The sequence below is a fragment of the Electrona antarctica genome (assembly GCF_951216825.1).
Source record: "Electrona antarctica genome assembly, chromosome: 6".
Classification (NCBI taxonomy): domain Eukaryota; kingdom Metazoa; phylum Chordata; class Actinopteri; order Myctophiformes; family Myctophidae; genus Electrona; species Electrona antarctica.
In genome coordinates this window covers 7033657-7053094 of record NC_136811.1, presented here as the reverse complement: position 1 = coordinate 7053094, position 19438 = coordinate 7033657, and the positions used below count along the sequence as shown (strand labels likewise).

The 19438-nt window shown below is 45.3% G+C and overlaps 2 protein-coding genes across 4 annotated transcripts in view; both read right to left on the bottom strand.

Annotated features, from left to right (window-relative positions):
- Positions 1–3983, bottom strand: part of nacad (NAC alpha domain containing) — a 69584-nt gene extending 65601 nt beyond the window's left edge. Inside the window, exons 1-3 of one of the 2 annotated variants that reach the window (XM_079504721.1) lie at positions 3727–3983; positions 3171–3295; positions 2546–2727 (exon numbers count right to left, since the gene is read on the bottom strand). In XM_079504721.1, the coding sequence (XP_079360847.1) occupies positions 2546–2633 (88 nt within the window). In that variant the 5' untranslated portion in view covers positions 2634–2727; positions 3171–3295; positions 3727–3983. The remainder of the gene's footprint in view (positions 1–2545; positions 2728–3170; positions 3296–3726) is intronic. The other variant, XM_079504722.1, reaches the window with a different exon arrangement.
- Positions 3984–14122: 10139 nt separating this feature from the next.
- tbrg4 (transforming growth factor beta regulator 4) overlaps positions 14123–19438 on the bottom strand; it is a 40986-nt gene continuing 35670 nt past the window's right edge. For both annotated transcript variants that reach the window (XM_079504737.1, XM_079504738.1), the window contains exon 12: positions 14123–18138. In XM_079504737.1, coding sequence (XP_079360863.1) covers positions 18037–18138 — 102 coding nt within the window. In that variant the 3' untranslated portion in view covers positions 14123–18036. The remainder of the gene's footprint in view (positions 18139–19438) is intronic.

Sequence of the window (19438 nt, the reverse complement as noted above, 5' to 3'; positions counted from 1 at the left end):
AATAATAGCAAAAATAGCTGATCTACAAGCTTTGAGCTTGTAGATCGGCTATTTTTGCTACGACAGTAACGGAATATATAATGTGGCCCCTCTGGAGTGAGTGTGGAAATATAGTTGTTGTAACTTAATTTGGGTTACATTAGTTAATATGTTGTGACATTTCATTGCATAATAGTTGAAAGCTGTTTATTTTATATTATTACTATTTACAGTTTAAAAGGACTTTATTGAGTTAAAGAGAATTGATTTATTTACAGTATATATTGATTTCATTTAGAATTGTTATTTCTATTTGTATTCACCACTAAGCGATTCTTAAAACTGCATTTCCCATGATGCTAAGTTGTATCTAGAGCCGGATATCCGGTGAGAAAAAGCCGGGTTTTCGTGAGTTTGTTGTTGATGCATGTGGAGAATAGCAGCCAGTAGCCGAGAGAAACCGCGTATGACAAAATAATACCTAAAGATTAATTTTCTGCACTTTTCATGTACACCTTTTTTCTTATATAAACCTGAAACTTCATCCCCATATCCTGACGTCCTCTTCAGCTTCTTTTGAATGTAATAATTACATTAATAGTGGCCCTCTCCATCGACACAGTCACCCACCCCTGGTATTACACATACTGTAGCATATACTAGACCCAGTACAACTTGACCGACGTTTCATTGCTGTGTTCATGTTATATTACCCTTAACAGAAGTCCTCTGACTAGAACAACTAAAGTCTCCAGGTCACCGTTGTCAATGTAACATGAGTTGTATCAGCACTCGTTTTATACATCTGCTGCAGTCAGAATATGATTGTGTTTGCCATCGTTTACCTGCTAAAACTGTGATTTTGAGAACCATACAATACAGTGAAACGAAAATCACACCGTTTTATATATAAAATTCAATAGTTTTGGCTTATAGAGTAATGTCTTGCAGAAAACAGCGAGTTGAGAAAACAGGCTTGAAAGGTTCACTTTTGTGGTCTCTAACATTACACCTAGCTACATGTTTAAGCATTTATTTCATATTTACATGTCGATTTCAGCTCTGACACTTATTTCAGACATGCTCTAGTATGTGAAGAGTCTGCCTGTGCTATTAACTAAAAAAAAAGAAAGTGTCTCCTCTGGTGAAAAGCTGGAATTTGCGCGATGGCAGTCTCTCAGTCAAATCTGGTCACATATGACCTACTTTCTCCAATGACAAATGTGTGGGGACAAAAAGCTGTATATAGGAGGGGCTAGAGCCCCTCAAAAACGTAGAGTTTGCTCCACACTATTTCCCGGAAGCTCTCACACAAAGCACTGCTATAAAAACTGCTGTCTCTCTCTCTCTCTCCCTATCTGACCCTGGTCTGTTAAAATGATTTGAAACCACAGACCATCCGACTCCATCTCCTCATCCATCTCCTCATCCTCCTCGCCTCCCTGATTTAAAAGCTTCCCATTAGCAGCAGCAGCACCACAGTATATTACACATACACACTTAGCCGTGTAGAGTGTGCGTGAGTGCGAGTGTGCGTGCGTGCGTGTGTGCGTGCTGTGTGCTACGCTACACTGCTGCATGGTTAGCTTGCTGTGTCATGGTACTGCTGCTGATGTTGGGATGGCGCGGGGGGGGGGGGGGGGGATGAGTCTGGTTGTGAAGGGAGGAGGAGGAGGAGTCTTAGCCACACAATACTGCCCCACAAAACACCAAAACACCGCTGATAGGGGGGGGGAGGGGCTCTTTTTGGTGGAAGGAAAACAAGGTTACTGTTTCTGAGGAATTAAGGGAGGGAGGGAACCAGAAACACACACAAACGCATGAGAGGATGTTGGAAGTGCTTGGAAGGGTTAATTGGGTAATTGGGTGTGTGTGAGCCGTGAGGGGGGTCTGGGGTCTCGGGGGAGGCTGTTGCTGGGAGCTAGGGGGGGGGGGGGGGGGGGGGTGGAGAGAGAGAGAGAGAGGGGGGAGGAAGAGGAGTAGCAGGTTGCATGGGGGAGGGGGGGGGGACATGCGGTTTGGGAGAGAACACGCGGTCGCAACAAGGCAATTTAAACACTCAGCCAGACACACAGACAGACACTGCCAGACAGACAGGGCCAGGCTACTACCTGCCACTCAGGTGTATCTGTCTGTCTGTCTACAGTCTGTCTGTCTGTCTCCCACATGGCAGTTGAAGCACGCGTCCAGTCAGATACCATGCAGTCTGTCTGCTGTATACTTTCACTCTCTCTCTCTGCATCCTATCCTTCGTCTTATTCCTGCCTCGTCATCGTTCTCTTCACTTTCACTCAATCCCCCTCCCCCCTCCCCCTCCATCTCTCCTCCGGTTTCAACGCGAGCTGTCCCTTTTATATTTATACTGCCTCTCCTCTCCTCTCCTCTCCTCTCCTCAACGCTATCCCCACTGCCTCTCCTCTCCTCTCCTCTATCCCCCACTTCCTCTCCTCAAGACTATACTGTCATCCCCCCACCCTCCCATAATCCTCTCTCTCCCTCCCTATCCTCCCCTGGCCATTGCGTGGGTCATTTCCCAGGGGGAGGGGGGGGGGGGGGGTGGTCCTACCTGGTCCAGGGAGCCCCGGCGGCTGCTCGGCTGCCCGCTCCGAGCGCCTGGCGGTGGGGACAGACCTGTGAGCGCTGTCCCCCGGCATGTCTCTGCCTGGATGTGCGTGTCTCCGACGCAACGGCAAGCCACACACCGACTGCTGCTGCTGCTGCTGCTACTGCCCCGACAGCCAAGGTGAACTGAGAGAGAGAGAGAGGAGAGAAGGAGAGAGAGAGGGAGAGAGAGAGTGTGTGGGATAGAGAGAGAGAGAGAGAGGGAGGGAGGGGTATCTTAATGCTCATCGAACCAACACTTAGATCCTTCCCTGCAGCACGTGTACTCTGCCTGTGTGTGTGTGTTGGAGTGAGAGAGAGAGACTCTTAGAGATGGAGAGGGAGAGACTCAGAGAGAGAGAGAGAGAGAGAGAGAGAGAGAGGCAAGCTTGCGTCAGTCTTTTTTCAGACCAGTGGAGATGCTGTTGTTGTGGTTGGTGTGTGTTCAGAGCTCACAATGCACTTCCTCTCTCTCTCTCGGTGTGTGTGTGTGTGTGTGTGTGTGTGTGTGTGTGTGTGTGTGTGTGTGTGTGTGTGTGTGTGTGTGTGCATGTAATCTAAAAGGGAGCTGCAGTATTCTCTCTGATTACCCAGCTCCTGATTCCCTCCGCCCTTCCTTCTCATCTCTCTCTCTCTCTCTCTCTCTCTGTGATGTCAGCAGATTTCTCCACGCTGCTCTCTCTCAATGCTGCCCCCACAAGGTCGTGGCCAGTAACTGTAAGCAGGTCAAGGAGACAAAGGAAAACATTGAAGTGGAAGTAATACAAAAAGTGTAAACAAGAGTTTCCTGGCGGTGGCTCTGGCTTTGAGGGCGGGGAGGGTGACCTCTCTCGCAGGCCTGTAAGGGTCCATTAGGTTACTATCCATCATCTAGCTGGGACCCCCTGGAACCCCATAAAAGTCCCCTGGGGGTCCCCGGACCACACTTTGAGAACCACTGGTCTACACCCTCCCCACATCAACGAACACAGCCCCTCTGAAAATGTATGAAAAATACATTTTCCATATATCCGAATATATCCGTGGTCATTATATGGGCATACCAACAATAATAGAAGCCAAAACAATGGGAACATTTCCATTTTTGTGTATTTTTATATCAAAAGTCCATTAAAAAAAACTAAATTTTTAATTACCGGTACTTACATTGAACTAAAACGTGCCGAGTGATGACGTAACGCGGCCCGAGGAATATTGATTTCAATCACCCGTTTGATTCCCATTGCTGCGCGTTCCTCCAAACACAGATGATTTTGATGACAGAACTATACTCGGTTTTTAATCTCATTCATGATGACATCCAGTACATTACTCATTTTAAACTTAATCAGCACGCTAAAATATGTATCTGAAAACATAGGTTGAAATTAATAATAAGCCACGCAGTAGCAAACATGCAAGGCTGGCCGTCTGACTCTCACTTGAAAAAAAAAAAACACACTCCACGCGTCGCGGATGTAGTGGAGCTACGTCCCATAGCCTGAAGGGATGAGACGCTCTGATTGGTTCAAGAAACACACAGGCTTCCGTTTCAGACTTAAAACTTCAAAATAAAATGCCCCCCAAAAAGCCATTTCATCACTATACATCTTAAATATGTCAAAAAATATTATATAAAACATGAAAATGCATGGAGGTACTTCTTTGGCCTACTGGCAGCGCGCACCAAGGTTAATTAAATAAGGTTAGGAAGCGGAGACCAGGAAGTTGTACATGCCCACATTTGTGCATGTACAACTTCCTGGTCTCAATAAGCCTATCTCACATAATTTCCCCGCCCCCCTAAATACGCCCCCTTTCGGGGTTAGTGGTGATAGCGTGACGTCACTCCATAGACCCTACATGTTAACAGAGGTAATTTAAGAAGTCTACAACTTTTGTTTTCTCAAGGTAAGGTTTGTTCTGTTCGACCTGATTTACCATCTTGTTTGCTTCATAATAATATTGGTCTGTCACATTTTTACATTAGAAAATGTACTTAGATTCTCCAGAGAAAAAAACGTGTAAATGCTCATGTTAAAGACACCACTATTTACCGGAAGTGGGCGTGGAAAGCGGGCTGTGAGATAGGCCTATTGCGCATGTTTCTTTCCTTCCAGGGAGCAACATGGAGTCCACCGTACGGTCTTCGCTTCCTAACCTGATTTTATTCAGTATTTTAGCTGTGACGTGAGCGCCCCCTCCTGAGATACATCCGGGTCCTACTTTGTGTCGCTTTTGTGTCCCCATAGAGTTATACTGTGACGCTCCGTCGGACTAAATCTGAGACGAAAACAACCACGAAAGTCTAATTTTACTGCTTTCCTCGCAACAACAAAGCTGCTGCTCTCCCAAATCTGGCGGTGACAGGCCGTCTGCCCCACACGGAATACTATCGCCATTTTATTTCATTGTGTCAACTAAATCCTAATTAATGCAAACTAGATTCAACATACTCAAGCCTGCAAACATTCTAAATATGCCCCCGAAATATTTTACTGAGCAAATGGACTGTTACCACCTTCAATAATAATGATAATAATAGTCTTTATTGTATCCACATCTTTATTTTTTTTGTCATAGACAATTGTACAAAACATTCATAATTCTACTCGAGTTGGAAGCATTAAGACCCATTTTAACCCTCAATGGCTTCCTTTCTGAAAAATAACGTCATTGTAAAAAGATTGACACGTTTATATATTCTATTTACAATGAGATGCGGACGGGAGCTGGTGCCACTTGGACCCGGACGTTACGTAGCACTACAAAATGACGTCGGACTTAAATACTGAATTAACCTTGGCGCGCACAAGGAATTTGGCACAGATCGGTACAGCATCCTGTACGAGTGCTCTCTCTTGATTGGATAAAATTGGTATCCCGGACAGAAAATGCACTGAGCTGGAGGGATGCATGGGCGACCCCTGCTACTGAATTAAGCAATATTAAACACGAGAGGGTGTTCTTTATCGTTATTAATGCACGCCTCCGGTGCCGCAGGAACACCGGAGTTCAGAAAGGCATCGCAGAAGTGCATTCATGACGATAAAGAACAACCTCGGGTGTAATATTGCAATTATACAACAGTTACTACAACTAAGATAATCAAAAAATGTAATGACAGATGTAGCCACTATGACCACAAATGTACCAAGACACTAGCTAGCCTAGCCACGGAGTCTGCTGCACTCTGGGAGAAAAGCACGGCTAGAAAGCTGTTTCAACCAATAGGATTGCTTCCTCGAAGCGACCCGTTGTATAATAAACACGTATTCTTCTGACTACACATACGTCAGGTCCTAGTATGAGCCAATAGGAGAAGGGGATCAACCTCACGTGATTCTTTGTTTTACCCAGCAAAAAACTCGGATGTGTACATGTGGCTCAAAGAATATGATTATTGGCAGAATCGCGCAAAGTTTTAATTATTTGGTGAGACCAAGGATCAGATTATATATCTCTAAACTGACCCTGGAACGCCTCGAGATCCCCCAGGAGGAAGTTACTAATGTTGCTCTGAAGAGGAAAGTCTGGGGCTCTCTGGTGGAGCCGTTGACCCCGCGACCCGACTACGGATAAGCGGTTGAAGATGGATGGATGGGCCTGCACTACAATACTTAACCATATGTTGCGCTATGACAAAAAAATCACACCCGTGTGAACTGAGTGGTGTAAGGTATTATATAGCCTGATCAGCTGTGGTCTGACGTAATGTCTGACGTAATGAAATCAGCATCAACCAATCAGCATCAACCATGCTCATTTTTTGGTACGAACAGACAGACTCACAGACAGACAGACAGACAGACAGACACGTAAACTAATAAAGCCAGTTGTAGGAGTGGTTTACACCACTCAAAAAAGAAAAAAAATCACCCCCGTGTGAAGTGAGGGGTGCTCTTATCATCATACATCATCTCATTCTGACCAATCGCAATTTCCGTCCTCACTTTTCTGCCCTCACTTTTATCTTCATTATGTACTTTGCTCAGCCAATCAAATCATTGCTATGGGGTGATCAGCCAATCACAAGCCAATGTTTGTATTTACACAAACCTGGGCATAGGAGGGGCATGAACCCATAACAAATAAAATAAAGAAAGAACCCCTCGAATATGATCACAATTTAGACAATTTACAATTTAGGCATTTAGCAGACGCTCTTAATCCAGAGCTAAGATTAAGCTAAGAACGTAACTAGAACATATCTATATAATGACACTATACATATATACTATACTATGCTATACATATGTACTATGATGTGCTATGACTACATACAATGCAATTATTGTGCTGTCTACATGACATGCTACAAGTCCCTAGTGCAATTTCAATGGTAAGCCGTGCTGGTTTCACCCCATGAAGCAATGGCCCCGAAATAGGCCTATACCCATTAGGGGTGTGCTGAAATATCGATATGGCGATATATATCGATACGTCCTCCCGCGATAAATAATCGATATTGATTATTAAAATATCAATATATAAAAAAAACATTATTAATTTAGTGTTTGAGTGGTGCAACCACTATAGACAGCTGTGTGTGTCCCTCCTTGTGTCCGAGCACAGTTCCAAGTTCCAAGTATTTTGTAGTTGCAGATATCGTGATATATCGTTGATGACATTTCATACAATATATTGATATATCGCAAATATCGCAATATATTGAATATCGTGATATTATCGTTATCGAGGGCCTAATATGGCGATATATATCGTATCGTGAGGTACCCATATAGTCCCACCCCTAATACCCATATGTGTGTCTCAAAGAATAGAGATATTTAGCATCGATTTCAACAAAAATATCACTGACTCACATAGGAAGGAAACTGAGAGGGACAGCAGAAATACACTATGTGCTGCTCTGCCTGCATATCGCCCTCATATCGTAGCTTATTGATCCCTCAACGTCATTTAAGTGACACATGAGGAAACGATGGAAACGGATAGAGAGGGAGATTAAGCGCGTGTGTCTCCTCTAACACAATAAGTACTTTCTCTCTCCGTCCTTAATTTGTGTGGGCATTGCTTGATTTGTAAAAGAATCACACCCGTGTGAAGTGAGGGGACGCTTTGCGTTGCCACAAATTTACGTCAGGACATTTGACCTAATTTCTCCTTTGTTTTGTCAATGGCAAATATGAGACGTGTGGGGACAAGATTTACGTCATATTTGGAGGACATTTGACCTAATTTCTCCTTTCATTGTCGATGGCAAATATCGAGACATGGGGACAAAAGCTGTATTGCACCCCTCAAGAAATTGGGGGGGGGGGGGCATAAAAGTCCATAGACTTGGCTGTCGCATGTCATTTCTGAAAGTCAGATGTTGGAGCGGCTAGCACATAAGCAAGAAATAATAATACACTGTGGGTCGCTGTGGGCGCGTTCCCTCCTCCGCGTACCCTCCTCCGCGTACCCTCCTCAGCCCCCATACCCGAGGCGGGGTTGGAGAAAGGGCCTTTCTGTGTGGAGTTTGCATGTTCTCCCCGTGTCCTCACAAAAACATGCAGTAATCCTGGTCTCTAAACTACCTCCCCCTGGCCAGCCGGGGCGCCTGATGGAGGGGAAAGGAACTGGTCGGAATAACGTGTTCCTTCCACGCGCTACGTCCGGCCGGGGAAACTCCCCACTGTCAGGTGAAAAGAAGCAGCTTGGACTCCTCATGCATAGAAGGAAGCGATTAGATAATAGACACTGGGTAAAAAAATGGGATAAAAAATCGTGGGATAAATAAATAATAATAATACACTGTTAGAAAAACGTGTACAGTATATAGACAATCACACATGTGTGAAGTGAGGGGCACTTCTATCATCGTACACCATCCATTCATTGTCAATGGGAATTTAATGTTTGTGTAGTAAGACGAAAATCTACACTAATAGCTCAAAATAGCTATTTCTTTTTTACAGGGGCCAGTTTTGGATTGTAGCCACCAATGACAGGCCAGTGGAGGGATGTCAAACCAGTTTTCTGAAAAACCCATGTTTCTGTCAGTCGTTCTCAAACTATTTCATGTCAAGGACCCCTAGAATTATATGTATTTGGCCGCCGACCCCCCCCCCAACTGAAAATATGTTGTTCCAGTGACCTCCCAGAAGCAAAGATTTGAGTTAAAAAAAAACGTTCGCTCTGAAAGAATATATATATATATATATTCAAAGACTTGCGCCACATTTTCACGATTTTTCAAAAAATAGCAGACCTACGAGCTCATAGCCGAAAGGAAGTGGCGCAAGACAAAGCTACCTGATGACCTCTCCCACTTTCACTCACTCCTCTCTGCCTTCTCCCTCTCACTAACCACTGCTAAAACCTCTTTCTACCACACCAAAATCCAATCCTGTACTTCTAACCCAAGGAAGCTCTTCTCCACTTTCTCCTCCCTCTTTAAGCCCCCTCCCCCCACTCAACCTTCATCCCTCACTGCTGATGTTTGTCAACTACTTTGAGAAGAAGGTTGATGATATCAGCAGCTCCTTCCCCCCCCCTCCCCCATAAAGTGGCATCTGACTCAACCAACACTAACCCCAACATACCATGCATGTCCTCCTTCTCTCCTCTTTCCCCAGACGAGGTCCTACAACTAGTGACTTCCACTAGACCTACCACCTGTCCTCTCGACCCTGTCCCGTCTCCAATCTTCCAGACCATCGCACCTGATCTGCTCCCCTTCATCACCTCCATCATCAACACCTCAGTAACCTCAGGCTGCGTCCCATCTGCCCTCAAGTCAGCCAGAGTAACACCACTCCTCAAGAAACCAACCCTTGACCCCTCAGATGTCAAGAACTACAGACCGGTATCACTCCTTTCATTTCTGTCTAAAAGCATTGAACGTGTTGTCTCCAACCAGCTCTCTCTCCATCTCTCACAGAACAACCTGCTGGATCCCAACCAGTCCGGATTCAAAAAGGCCCACTCCACGGAAACTGCCCTGCTGGCAGTCACATGCTGCCCAGGCTGCTTCCCACTCTGCCGTCCTGATTCTCCTAGACCTATCAGCAGCATTTGACACAGTGAACCACCAGCTGCTCCTAGACACCCTAGCGGATCTAGGCATCGGCGGGACAGCACTAAAGTGGTTCTCTTCCTATCTCACCGACCGGACCTACCAGGTCTCCTGGAAAGGTCTGCTATCATCCCCCCGAACCCTCCAAACTGGGGTCCCACAGGGATCTGTACTTGGTCCCCTCCTTTTCTCACTGTACACTAAATCCCTTGGCACTATCATCTCTGCTCACAATATATCCTATCACTGCTATGCCGATGACACACAACTGTTTCTATCCTTCCCCCCCTCTGCCACCCAGGTGTAAGAGCGCTTCACTGCATGCCTGGCTGACATCTCACAGTGGATGTCCTCCAACCACCTCAAGCTGAACCCAGACAAGACTGAGCTTCTCTTCTTCCCAGCTAAGTCCTGCCCTATGCGGGAGCTAACTATTTCCGTAGACAACGCCCTGGTAACGTCTGTCCCAACAGCCAGGAACCTTGGTGTAGTCCTGGACAGTCAGCTCTCGTTCAAAACTCACATCACAGCTGTCACTCGATCCTGTAGGTTCACACTATAACATACGACGAATTAGACCGTTCCTCACCCAGGAATCAGCCCAGCTCCTAATCCAGACAACAGTCTTGTCAAAACTTGACTATTGTAACTCCCTCCTCACTGGCCTACCGGCATGTGCACTTAAGCCTCTCCAACTGATCCAAAATGCCGCAGCTCGCTTGGTCTTCAACCAGCCAAAATTCTCACATGTCTCCCCCCTGCTCCGCTCCCTGCACTGGCTCCCGGTCGCTGCCCGCACAGAATACAAAACTCTGATGCTGGCATTTAAAGCAACCAAAGGTATGGCTCCCCCATATCTTGCAAGCATGATTGAACCCTACAAACCCTCCCGAGCACTCAGATCAGCCAACGCAGGGAAGCTGGAAGTACCCTCGCTAAAAACGCCGGGACAACGCTCCACACGTCCCAAACTCTTCTCCCTTCTGGCCCCAAAACTGTGGAACGCACTTCCCGTTGCAATCAGAACTGCAGCATCACTCCCGATCTTCCGCCGTAGTTTGAAAACCCACCTTTTCAGACTCCACCATGGCCCATAGCACTTACCTTACCCCCTTAGACAGCACTTCTTTAGACTTAGATAGCATTTGAAACAGACTTATAGCATGTCATGTAGACAGCACAATAACAGTACAGCATAGTATAATATATATGTATAGCTTATATGTATAGTGTCATTATATATAGATATGTTCTAGTTACGTTCTTAGCTTACGCATGTTTCTTGATAAATGCTGTTTATATATGTGATGTATTCCCATGCTTTTTGTTCTTGCTTAATGTAAGTCGCTCTGGATTAAGAGCGTCTGCTAAATGCCTAAATTGTAAATTGTATGAGCTTGTAGATCTGCTATTTTTCCAACAGCTAAAGCAGAACAATGCTTAAAACACCAAAAGGGGTTCAGAATGGGTTTATAAGTATAGATTTTGGTGTAGAAGGAAAAGCAGGGGGGCCTATAGAACAGACACCTAGACTGCAGTGAGAGGAGGTACAGTCACACAGAGAAGGTAGAGGGAGTAGGTGTGTGTGTGTAGGTGTGTGTGTGTGTGTGTGTGTGTGTGGAGGGAGGCTATATACGCATGGGCAGGGGAATCAGCGGCAGGCAGGCAGGCAGTTTCCATGGCGACAGGCTGAAAACTTCCCACGATGGAGGACGACGCCAGCTCAGCAGAAAATACCTCTGGTGCGTGCGTAGAACTATTAGCATCAGCGACCGCGGTTTCCACGGCGACGACGTATCACTACACCTGCCAACTGGTACGCAAAAAAAAAAAAAACATGGCTTCCTGCCGGCACACGTACTCGCACAGCCCAGGACCATGCAGAGAATAGATAAAGTGTGTGTGTGTGCATGTGTACGCATCTGTCGGTCCGTCAGCACAAAAAAAATCACACCCGTGTGAACTGAGTGGTGCAGTGACGTCACACACTAACCATAGCAACCATGCTCACATGTACGTGGGGCCAGGTACACATGTACAGGTACACGGGTACAGACAAGGGTACAGACAAAGCTGGTTATTGGAGTGGTTTGCACCACTCAAAAAGGCTCCATGGACTGCATAATCGTTACTGTCGGGAGGAAACCTCATAACTCCATGTTTGAGGTTTTTGATTTTTTTTGGGCATAAATCAGTGCTATTGAACACCCTTTACGTCTGTGTGCTGTTTCGAAAATATTGAACCAATGGAAAGTAGTAAAAATGTGCTTTGGACAAAACCTCTTAACTCCATTGGACCCTCAAAATGTCTGCTAAAGCAACTAACTCCCCCTCTCATGGAAGTAATTGACAATATATAAAGTTACAACACCAACTTTGATGAGGCTGTATTGCTTTGTTTTAAAAAATATATGGTTTTCTTAATTTCCTGAAAGATGTATATTTTTCATTTCCTGAAAAATGAACATTTGAGTTATGAGGTTTGGTTTCCTCCCGATATTTTTCGTATCCTCAATATAGTCATTGCCGATTCGATTCCCCCATGGGCACTGCGGCCCCCGACTGTCAACGCAAACGCCCACTGATGGTGTGTGGAGGACAGTAGTGCGGTGGTTGTCAAACGTGTACGTACATGTGAAGCAGTGTTGATTTCGTCGACTAATACTACCAAGACGAAAAATGTTTGTCGACTACCGTTTTTCACTGACGGAAACTAAATGGAAACTAAATGAAAACTAAGCTATGACGACTGAAACTGAGACTAAATATATTGACAATTTCGTCAACAAATAAAAACTAGACTAAAATGTTAAGGAAGGGACTATAGTGGACAAGAGATCCAGTATAAGTCATTTTACACTTGGTTGCATGCTGAAAATAGCCGATCTACAAGCTCACAACGCGTCGCGCTGCGACTATTGTAAAGTGTAAAACCAGTCATTACGACGGCATTTTAGTCGACTAAATCAACTGTAGATTTAGTCGACTAAAAACTTTTGACATTTAGTTGACTAAGACTAAAACATCCCAGGTGTCTAAAAATGTGACTAAAACTAAATGTATAGTTTAATTCCAAACACTATGAACTAAAATAGAAATTTGCTGCCCAAAACACTGATGTGAAGGAACCTTTCAAAACCTACAAGGAAGAGACGAACAGAACCTCACTGTAAATTGATCATAATATAGTCTGTGTTGTGTTGTGATTTCATGTACGTACAGCATGCTGTGGTTCTTTGTGTGACCCCGAGTACTCTGGTATACACTTTGTCAGTTGCTCTCGAAGTGGGGTCTGGCGGGGACCCCCAGGGGTCCTTGAGGGGACCCCCAGGGGTCCTTGAGGGTGTGGGGGGGGGGGACTCCAGCTACGCTGTTCAGATGTCTCTCTCTACGTCATCCTCAGACGAGCCCTCCATCGGCGTCTCCAGTCATCTTTGGTTCTCCATACATCCGGCCAGCTCATTTGTGCGTTCTGCACCAGCATCTTTCTTTTAGTACGTCCGCGTAGGTAGGTAGTGGGACGTCCTCTCGATCGAGAACCCGCGTGTTGGTTCCCACAGTATACAAGCTTTTTTTTTGGCCTGATCAAGAGTGAAAATGGATCGTTCAGTCCGATTAGTTCTTTGTCCTCTGCTACTCCTGCAAGGACTCAATCAATATAATCAATTTAATGTAGGTTTTGTAATCTCAAAAATCTAAATCTGCAAACTAAGTATACTAGTAAATAAAGCCGTCAAATAATAGTAGTGGAGTAAAAAAAAGTGCAATACTTGCTCCTGAGATGTGATGGGAGTATAATAAGTATTCAAACATGTAATACTTGAGTTAAGTAACAGTACCTCAGAATTGTGCGGTAAAGTACTTGAGTAAATGTACTTAGTTACCTGCCATCGCTGGTTGACGATACCTACTCGTGAAGTTACGTGGTCAAACCCATTCTGGGTGGGAACCCCTTTGTGTTTTAAGCATTACGTTATACTTTAGCTATTGAAAAATAGCAGATCTACAAGCTCATAGCGCGACACTCGGTGCCGCGCTATGAGCTTGTAGATCTGCTATTTTTGAAAAATCGTGAAAATGTGGGGCAAATCTTTGAATATATATTCTTTCAGAGCGAACGTTTTTAACTCAAATCTTTGCTTCTGGGGGAGGTCCCTGGAACAACATATTTTAAGATGTGGGTCGGCGGCCAATTACATATAATTTTTGGGGTAAGGTTGAGAACCACCGACAGAGAAACATGAGGTTTTTCAGAAAACTGGTCAGGATTTAGAAGACATTTGTAGAATCTGCTCTCAGGTCTAAATGGGTCAACAATAGGCCTCGGGTGTTGCCACTTCCCTGCTCTACTCCATCGTGTGTGTGTGTGTGTGTGCGTGCGCATGCGTGTGTTCATACCCACATCAGTCATGTAGGAAGGAGCAGTTCACTCTTTTCCCCTCACAGATCTGTAACACAACACTATTAGGACACGCACAGATGCACACCAACACACACACCAAGGCACACACACGTACAGTACACACACCGCACTGTGACAGCGGAACAATATAATGTTTTATTAGCCATTGGCTGTGAAATAAAGCAGACCGTAACAGAATATCACACTAGCATGAGCACGTGCGCTCACTCACACTCTCACACACACAGTTTAAACTTGCATTTTCTTCCATACCAGTCAATAGTTCAACAGCAAAACAATTTCCAGGAAGTATTTCATTCACAGACCAAAGGAGGACAGAGTCAATCATTGTTTTATTCCCTTACGATGAGACGAGCGAGTCCAACAATCCTCACACTCGTTATTAAATTAATCAGATACAGAGACACACGGCTCAATATACAGTACACACACATACTGTACACGCACACACAAACACACACACAGCTCAATATATACACACACACACTCGACAGCAGTGGTGTCCAGTCAAAACGAGTCACCGATTGATTGCATTGATTAACACTTAATTAAAAGTAACCCAAGCAATAATCAGTAGCGCGCCAGTAAAAAAATCCTAGGTGACAGATTACTGACTCTGAGTCTAGAAAGGAACCAATGGGAGTTCAAAGTTCAAACACTTCAATCTCCTCGGCGCAGCCTTTGATTTGTTGAAAATTCCACCCATCCCTTCTTAAAGGGATAGTTCAGATTTTTTTAACTCAAGTTGTATGAAATACTTGCCATTAATATAGTGGTTGCAACTGTATTAATTGATTGCCCGAGTCCTGTGGTGGGAGTTCTGCTCTGGTTTTGGTGAAATATCAAGTAGTTCCGGTCATTTTGTGGGGGGCACTGGGGGCCACGCAGTAAAAGTAAATTAATCCACAAAACTAACGTAATTTGTATTGTTGACCTATTTCTAAAATATTAGTGCAACTTCCGTTCTTTTTTTACCCCTCTATCACACAGAACTATGTTTTTTGTGTCCATATCACTACGCCCAAAAAATAGTTCCATGTGATAGAGGGGTCAAAGTTGAACGAAAGTCACGCTAATATTTTAGAAATAGGTCAACAATACAAATTACGTTCGTTTTGTGGATTCATTTACTTTTACTGCGTGGCCCCAGTGCCCCCCACAAAATGACCGGAACTACTTAATATTGACCAAAACCAGAGCAGAACTCCCACCATGGGACTCGGGCAATCAATTAATACAGTTGCAACCACTATATTAATGGCAAGTATTTCATACAACTTAAGTTCAAAAAATCTGAACTATCCCTTTAAGTTTAACCCATTTTGGGGCGGGAACCCCTTTTGGTGTTTTAAACATTGTTATAATTTAGCTATTGAAAAATCGTGAAAAAGTGCCTCAGATCTTTTTTCTATTCATCCATCTATCCATTATTACAGAGTGAACGTTTTAACTCAAATCTTTGCTTCTGGGGAGGTCCCTTTTATATTACATATAATCTTTGGGATCCTTGACATGAAATATTGAGCACGCACTGATACAGAAATATAGGTATTTCAGAAAACTGTCAGAACTTAGAAGACCTTTTTTAAATTTCGACGTCAGGCCTAAATGGGTTAAGTTTAAGTTGTCCTCAGACAGACTGTGAGTGATTACTGTACTCTGTCATGCATGCAGTGCATAGTTTTGGGTTGTCTGGGTGGTGCAGGGAGGGTAACGTTCCTACCAGGGTTTAGGTTTCCCTACGGTGCAGCAGCAGGCCGACATTCTTGGCTGGATACACCGGCCGACGTTAACAACAACCCAGGCTGGCGTTGTGTTGTGTTCTCGGGGTGGGAAGCCAGCAAGCAAGCAGCCAGGAGGACGGTGATCTCCGTCGGTCGCTGCACTATAGTGACTCCTACAGGCCGGTTTGGGGATGGCCGTTCGGCAGGAAGCGTGCGACCGAGAGGAATGGCACTGCCACCCAAGTGTGGAATTCCCCTAACCCCCTTCCCTCAAGAAATGCAAATCTCTGGCATCCTTTAACCCATTTTGGGGCGGGAACACCTTTTGGTGTTAGCATTATGTTGTGCTTTAGCTATTGAAAAATAGCAGATCTACAAGCTCATAGCGCGCCACCGAGTGGCGCGCTACGAGCTTGTAGGTCTGCTATTTTTGAAAAATCAAAGAACGACTGACATAGAAACATAGCTTTTTCAGAAAACTGTCAGGATGTCAAAATGGGTTAAAACAGCCCTGAAAATTCACCTTTCAAGCATGCCAAAGGGAGTCTAGGAAATTACAGTTGGAGGCCATCGATATTGTCCTTTTCTTTTTGCTGAGGTTTGCGTGATCTGCGCAAAAGGACAGTTAACCCATTTTGGGCGGGAACCCCTTTTGGTGTTTTAAACATTATGTTATAATTTAGCTATTGAAAAATAGCAGATCTACAAGCTCATAGCGCGCCACCGACTGGCGCGCTACGAGCTTGTAGGTCTGCTATTTTTGAAAAATCGTGAAAATATTTATTTCAGAAAACTGGAGGATTTAGAAGGATTTTTTCAAATTTTGAGGTCAGGCCTAAATGGGTCAAATGATAAGGGACAATATCGGTGGCACCCAACTGTACCACTCCTCCCTTAGTCAAGTGACTACCCCCCACCTCTTCAATACCCTATCTTTTGTATTACTTTTTGTGATGATTTGAATTTTTGTTATTTTTCATGTGCACGATTATGAATTGAATACTTCAAACCGATGATTTGATTTACAGTAGGAGATTCGTAAAGGCGCAAAAACAAAAGGCGAAACCAAAGTGGTTTGGCATAACATGGATTATGTACACAGGGGGATTAAATAACAGCTACATTGGACGAACAATGAAAATAATTAAACCACTTTCAAAATGGCATTACCGTGTAACCTATTTTGGGCACGTCATAAGCGAAGCATTTCCACGTTTTTCCATTTCCTTTTTTTAATTTTCCCAATATAGTAGATCTACTATAATTTTGCTATTTTTTGGAAGCGGTTGAAGCGGTTTATGCATGAATGCGGGGCAGGGTAATCAGAGAGAAAGTAACTAATCAGTTGGCTGGTTGGTTAACCCCTCGGGGGGGTCCCTAAATAAAATAAAATAAAAAGTTGTATTAATTTTTTGCTAAATTAAATAAAAAAACAAAAAAAACAACTGAATGGCAGAAAATGGAAATGAAGAGTTGACATAGTACACATAGTACATGCATACATTTCTTTAATGATTATATCTGGTTTCAGTATTCATTCATGATATATTTTTGCAGTCAGTTTGTATTGGGGGTGGGAAGGGGGGGGGGGCGTGGGTCGCGATTCATGGCGAAAGCATTTCCGGAGGTCCCCAGCCAAAAACGTTGAGAACCCCTGAGTTAATGATGACCAATCTGAGAACCCATCGGCAAATAGAGGAGAAACACTGCCCACTTTTTCTTTGAATTTTCTCGAGAGACTAGTTAATGACTGACTACTGGACACCACTGATCATCTTACATTCAACACCCCTTGTCCCGGTGGCCGTCTGCCCATGGGACAGCCACCCGCCCCAGGGAACATCTCCCCTCGGGCCCCCCCCCCCCCCCGGTGGCTGTTTGCCCATGGGACAGCCACCGGCCCCAGGGAACATCTCCCCTCGGGCCCCCGACCTCATGGGACCGACCGACTGCCTGCCCCGAGCCGGGAACATTTCTTTGGCAGCAGAACCGTTCGTTCCGATGGGTTTTTTCTGTTCAGGGACGTTTTCCTCTTTTTTTTTTGCGCTTTCTGTTCTTTTATATCTCTCTGTGGCTCCGGAGCGCTCTGTCCATATCTCCATGGTAACAGGGAAAGTCCCCCCCGCGCACACACACACACACACGTTGCCAAGGGAACCAGGGTGAAGGATATGTATAGCTGTTGGTTTTGCTTTGGAAGTCTGGAGAGAGCCGTGTGTGCGTGCGCGCGTGTGTGTGTGTGTGTATATACTGTGTGTGTGTGTGTGTGTCCAAAGTCCTGTTTTTGTGTTAAAGCTGGAAGCGCGTCACTTGGCCATGTCCTCGGCGACGGCCTTGCCGATTTTGTCCTTCAGGTACGCCAGCCTCTGCCAATCAGACTTCAGCTCCATCCACTCGTAGTACGGCACCTGGAAGAGGACAAGGAGAGAGAAAAGGGAACAAGGGAACAGGCTTTAGGAACCACTGATGTGTTTTGGACCGACAGCACAGGGCTGCTGCTAATGTCCATCCATCCATCTTTAACCGCTTATCCCTAGTCGGGTCGCGGGGGCAACAGCTCCTGAGCTCCACCAGAGTGCTCCAGACTTAGTGGCTTCCTCCTGGAGGATTCCGAGACGTTCCAAGGCCAGTGAGTCGATGCGTTTCCTCCAACTGCGCCTTGGTCTGCCCCGGGGGTCTCCTCCCAGTGGGACGTGCCTCGAGGACCTCCCTATAGGGAGACGCCCGAGAGGCATCCTAACCAGATGCCCGAACCACCTCAGCTGGCTCCTTTCCAGGTGAAGGAGCAGCGACTCTACTCCGAGTCTCTCTCGTGTGACTGAACTTCTCACCCTATCTCTAAAGGGAGATGCCAGCCACACGTCGAAGAAAACTCATTTCGGCCGCTTGTATTCGCGACCTTATTCTTTCGGTCATGACCCACACTTCGAAGAATGCTCGGTAGACAGAGAGCTTTGCCTTCGGGCTCAACTCTCTTTTCGTCCCAACAGTGAGCGGTACAGCGACTGCAATACCGCCCCTGCCGCTCCGATTCTCCGGCTGACCTCCTTCTCCGTCCTCCCCTCACTCGTGAACAAGACCCCGAGATACTTGAACTCCTTCACCTGGGGTAATGCCTCATTCCCTACCCTGTCTGCTTCCCGATTGGTTAGTCATTGCGACCGGGTTTTTTTTGACCAATGACAAAGCTTCTAGGAACATCTTTTCAGGGCCGGATTTAGCCAGCCCCACTCAGGTGGGCAGACAGAATTGTAAGGGGGGCGACTCCGCCGGCGCGGGTGGGGTGTCAAACCCACATTGGGTGGGCAGGACGCACGTTTGGGTGGGTTATGCCCACCCCTGCCCCCCCCTAGAACCGGCCCTGCTTTGAATGCAGATTGCGGCCCCTAGATGTGTCACAGAGACTACATTTTTTTAGAGCGTTCTACCCATTGCTGGCTGTCTGAATACCAAAAACAGAACAAAGAAAGTCATTACAATTTTGACAGATTAGTGCTTATAGCAGCTTTAACTCCGAGAGGGTACAAATGAGACCGACTGTACCCTCTCAGAGTTACACGTATATATAAGCTAACAGGGAGGAGTACAGTGCAGCTGCCTGGGTTGCTGTGTGCCAAAAACTGCTATAGGGAATGAGAAACTATTCTTATCACACATCATGCCCATGTCACCTCTACAGCCTCCTGGAAACTACTTTTAAAGCTCCTT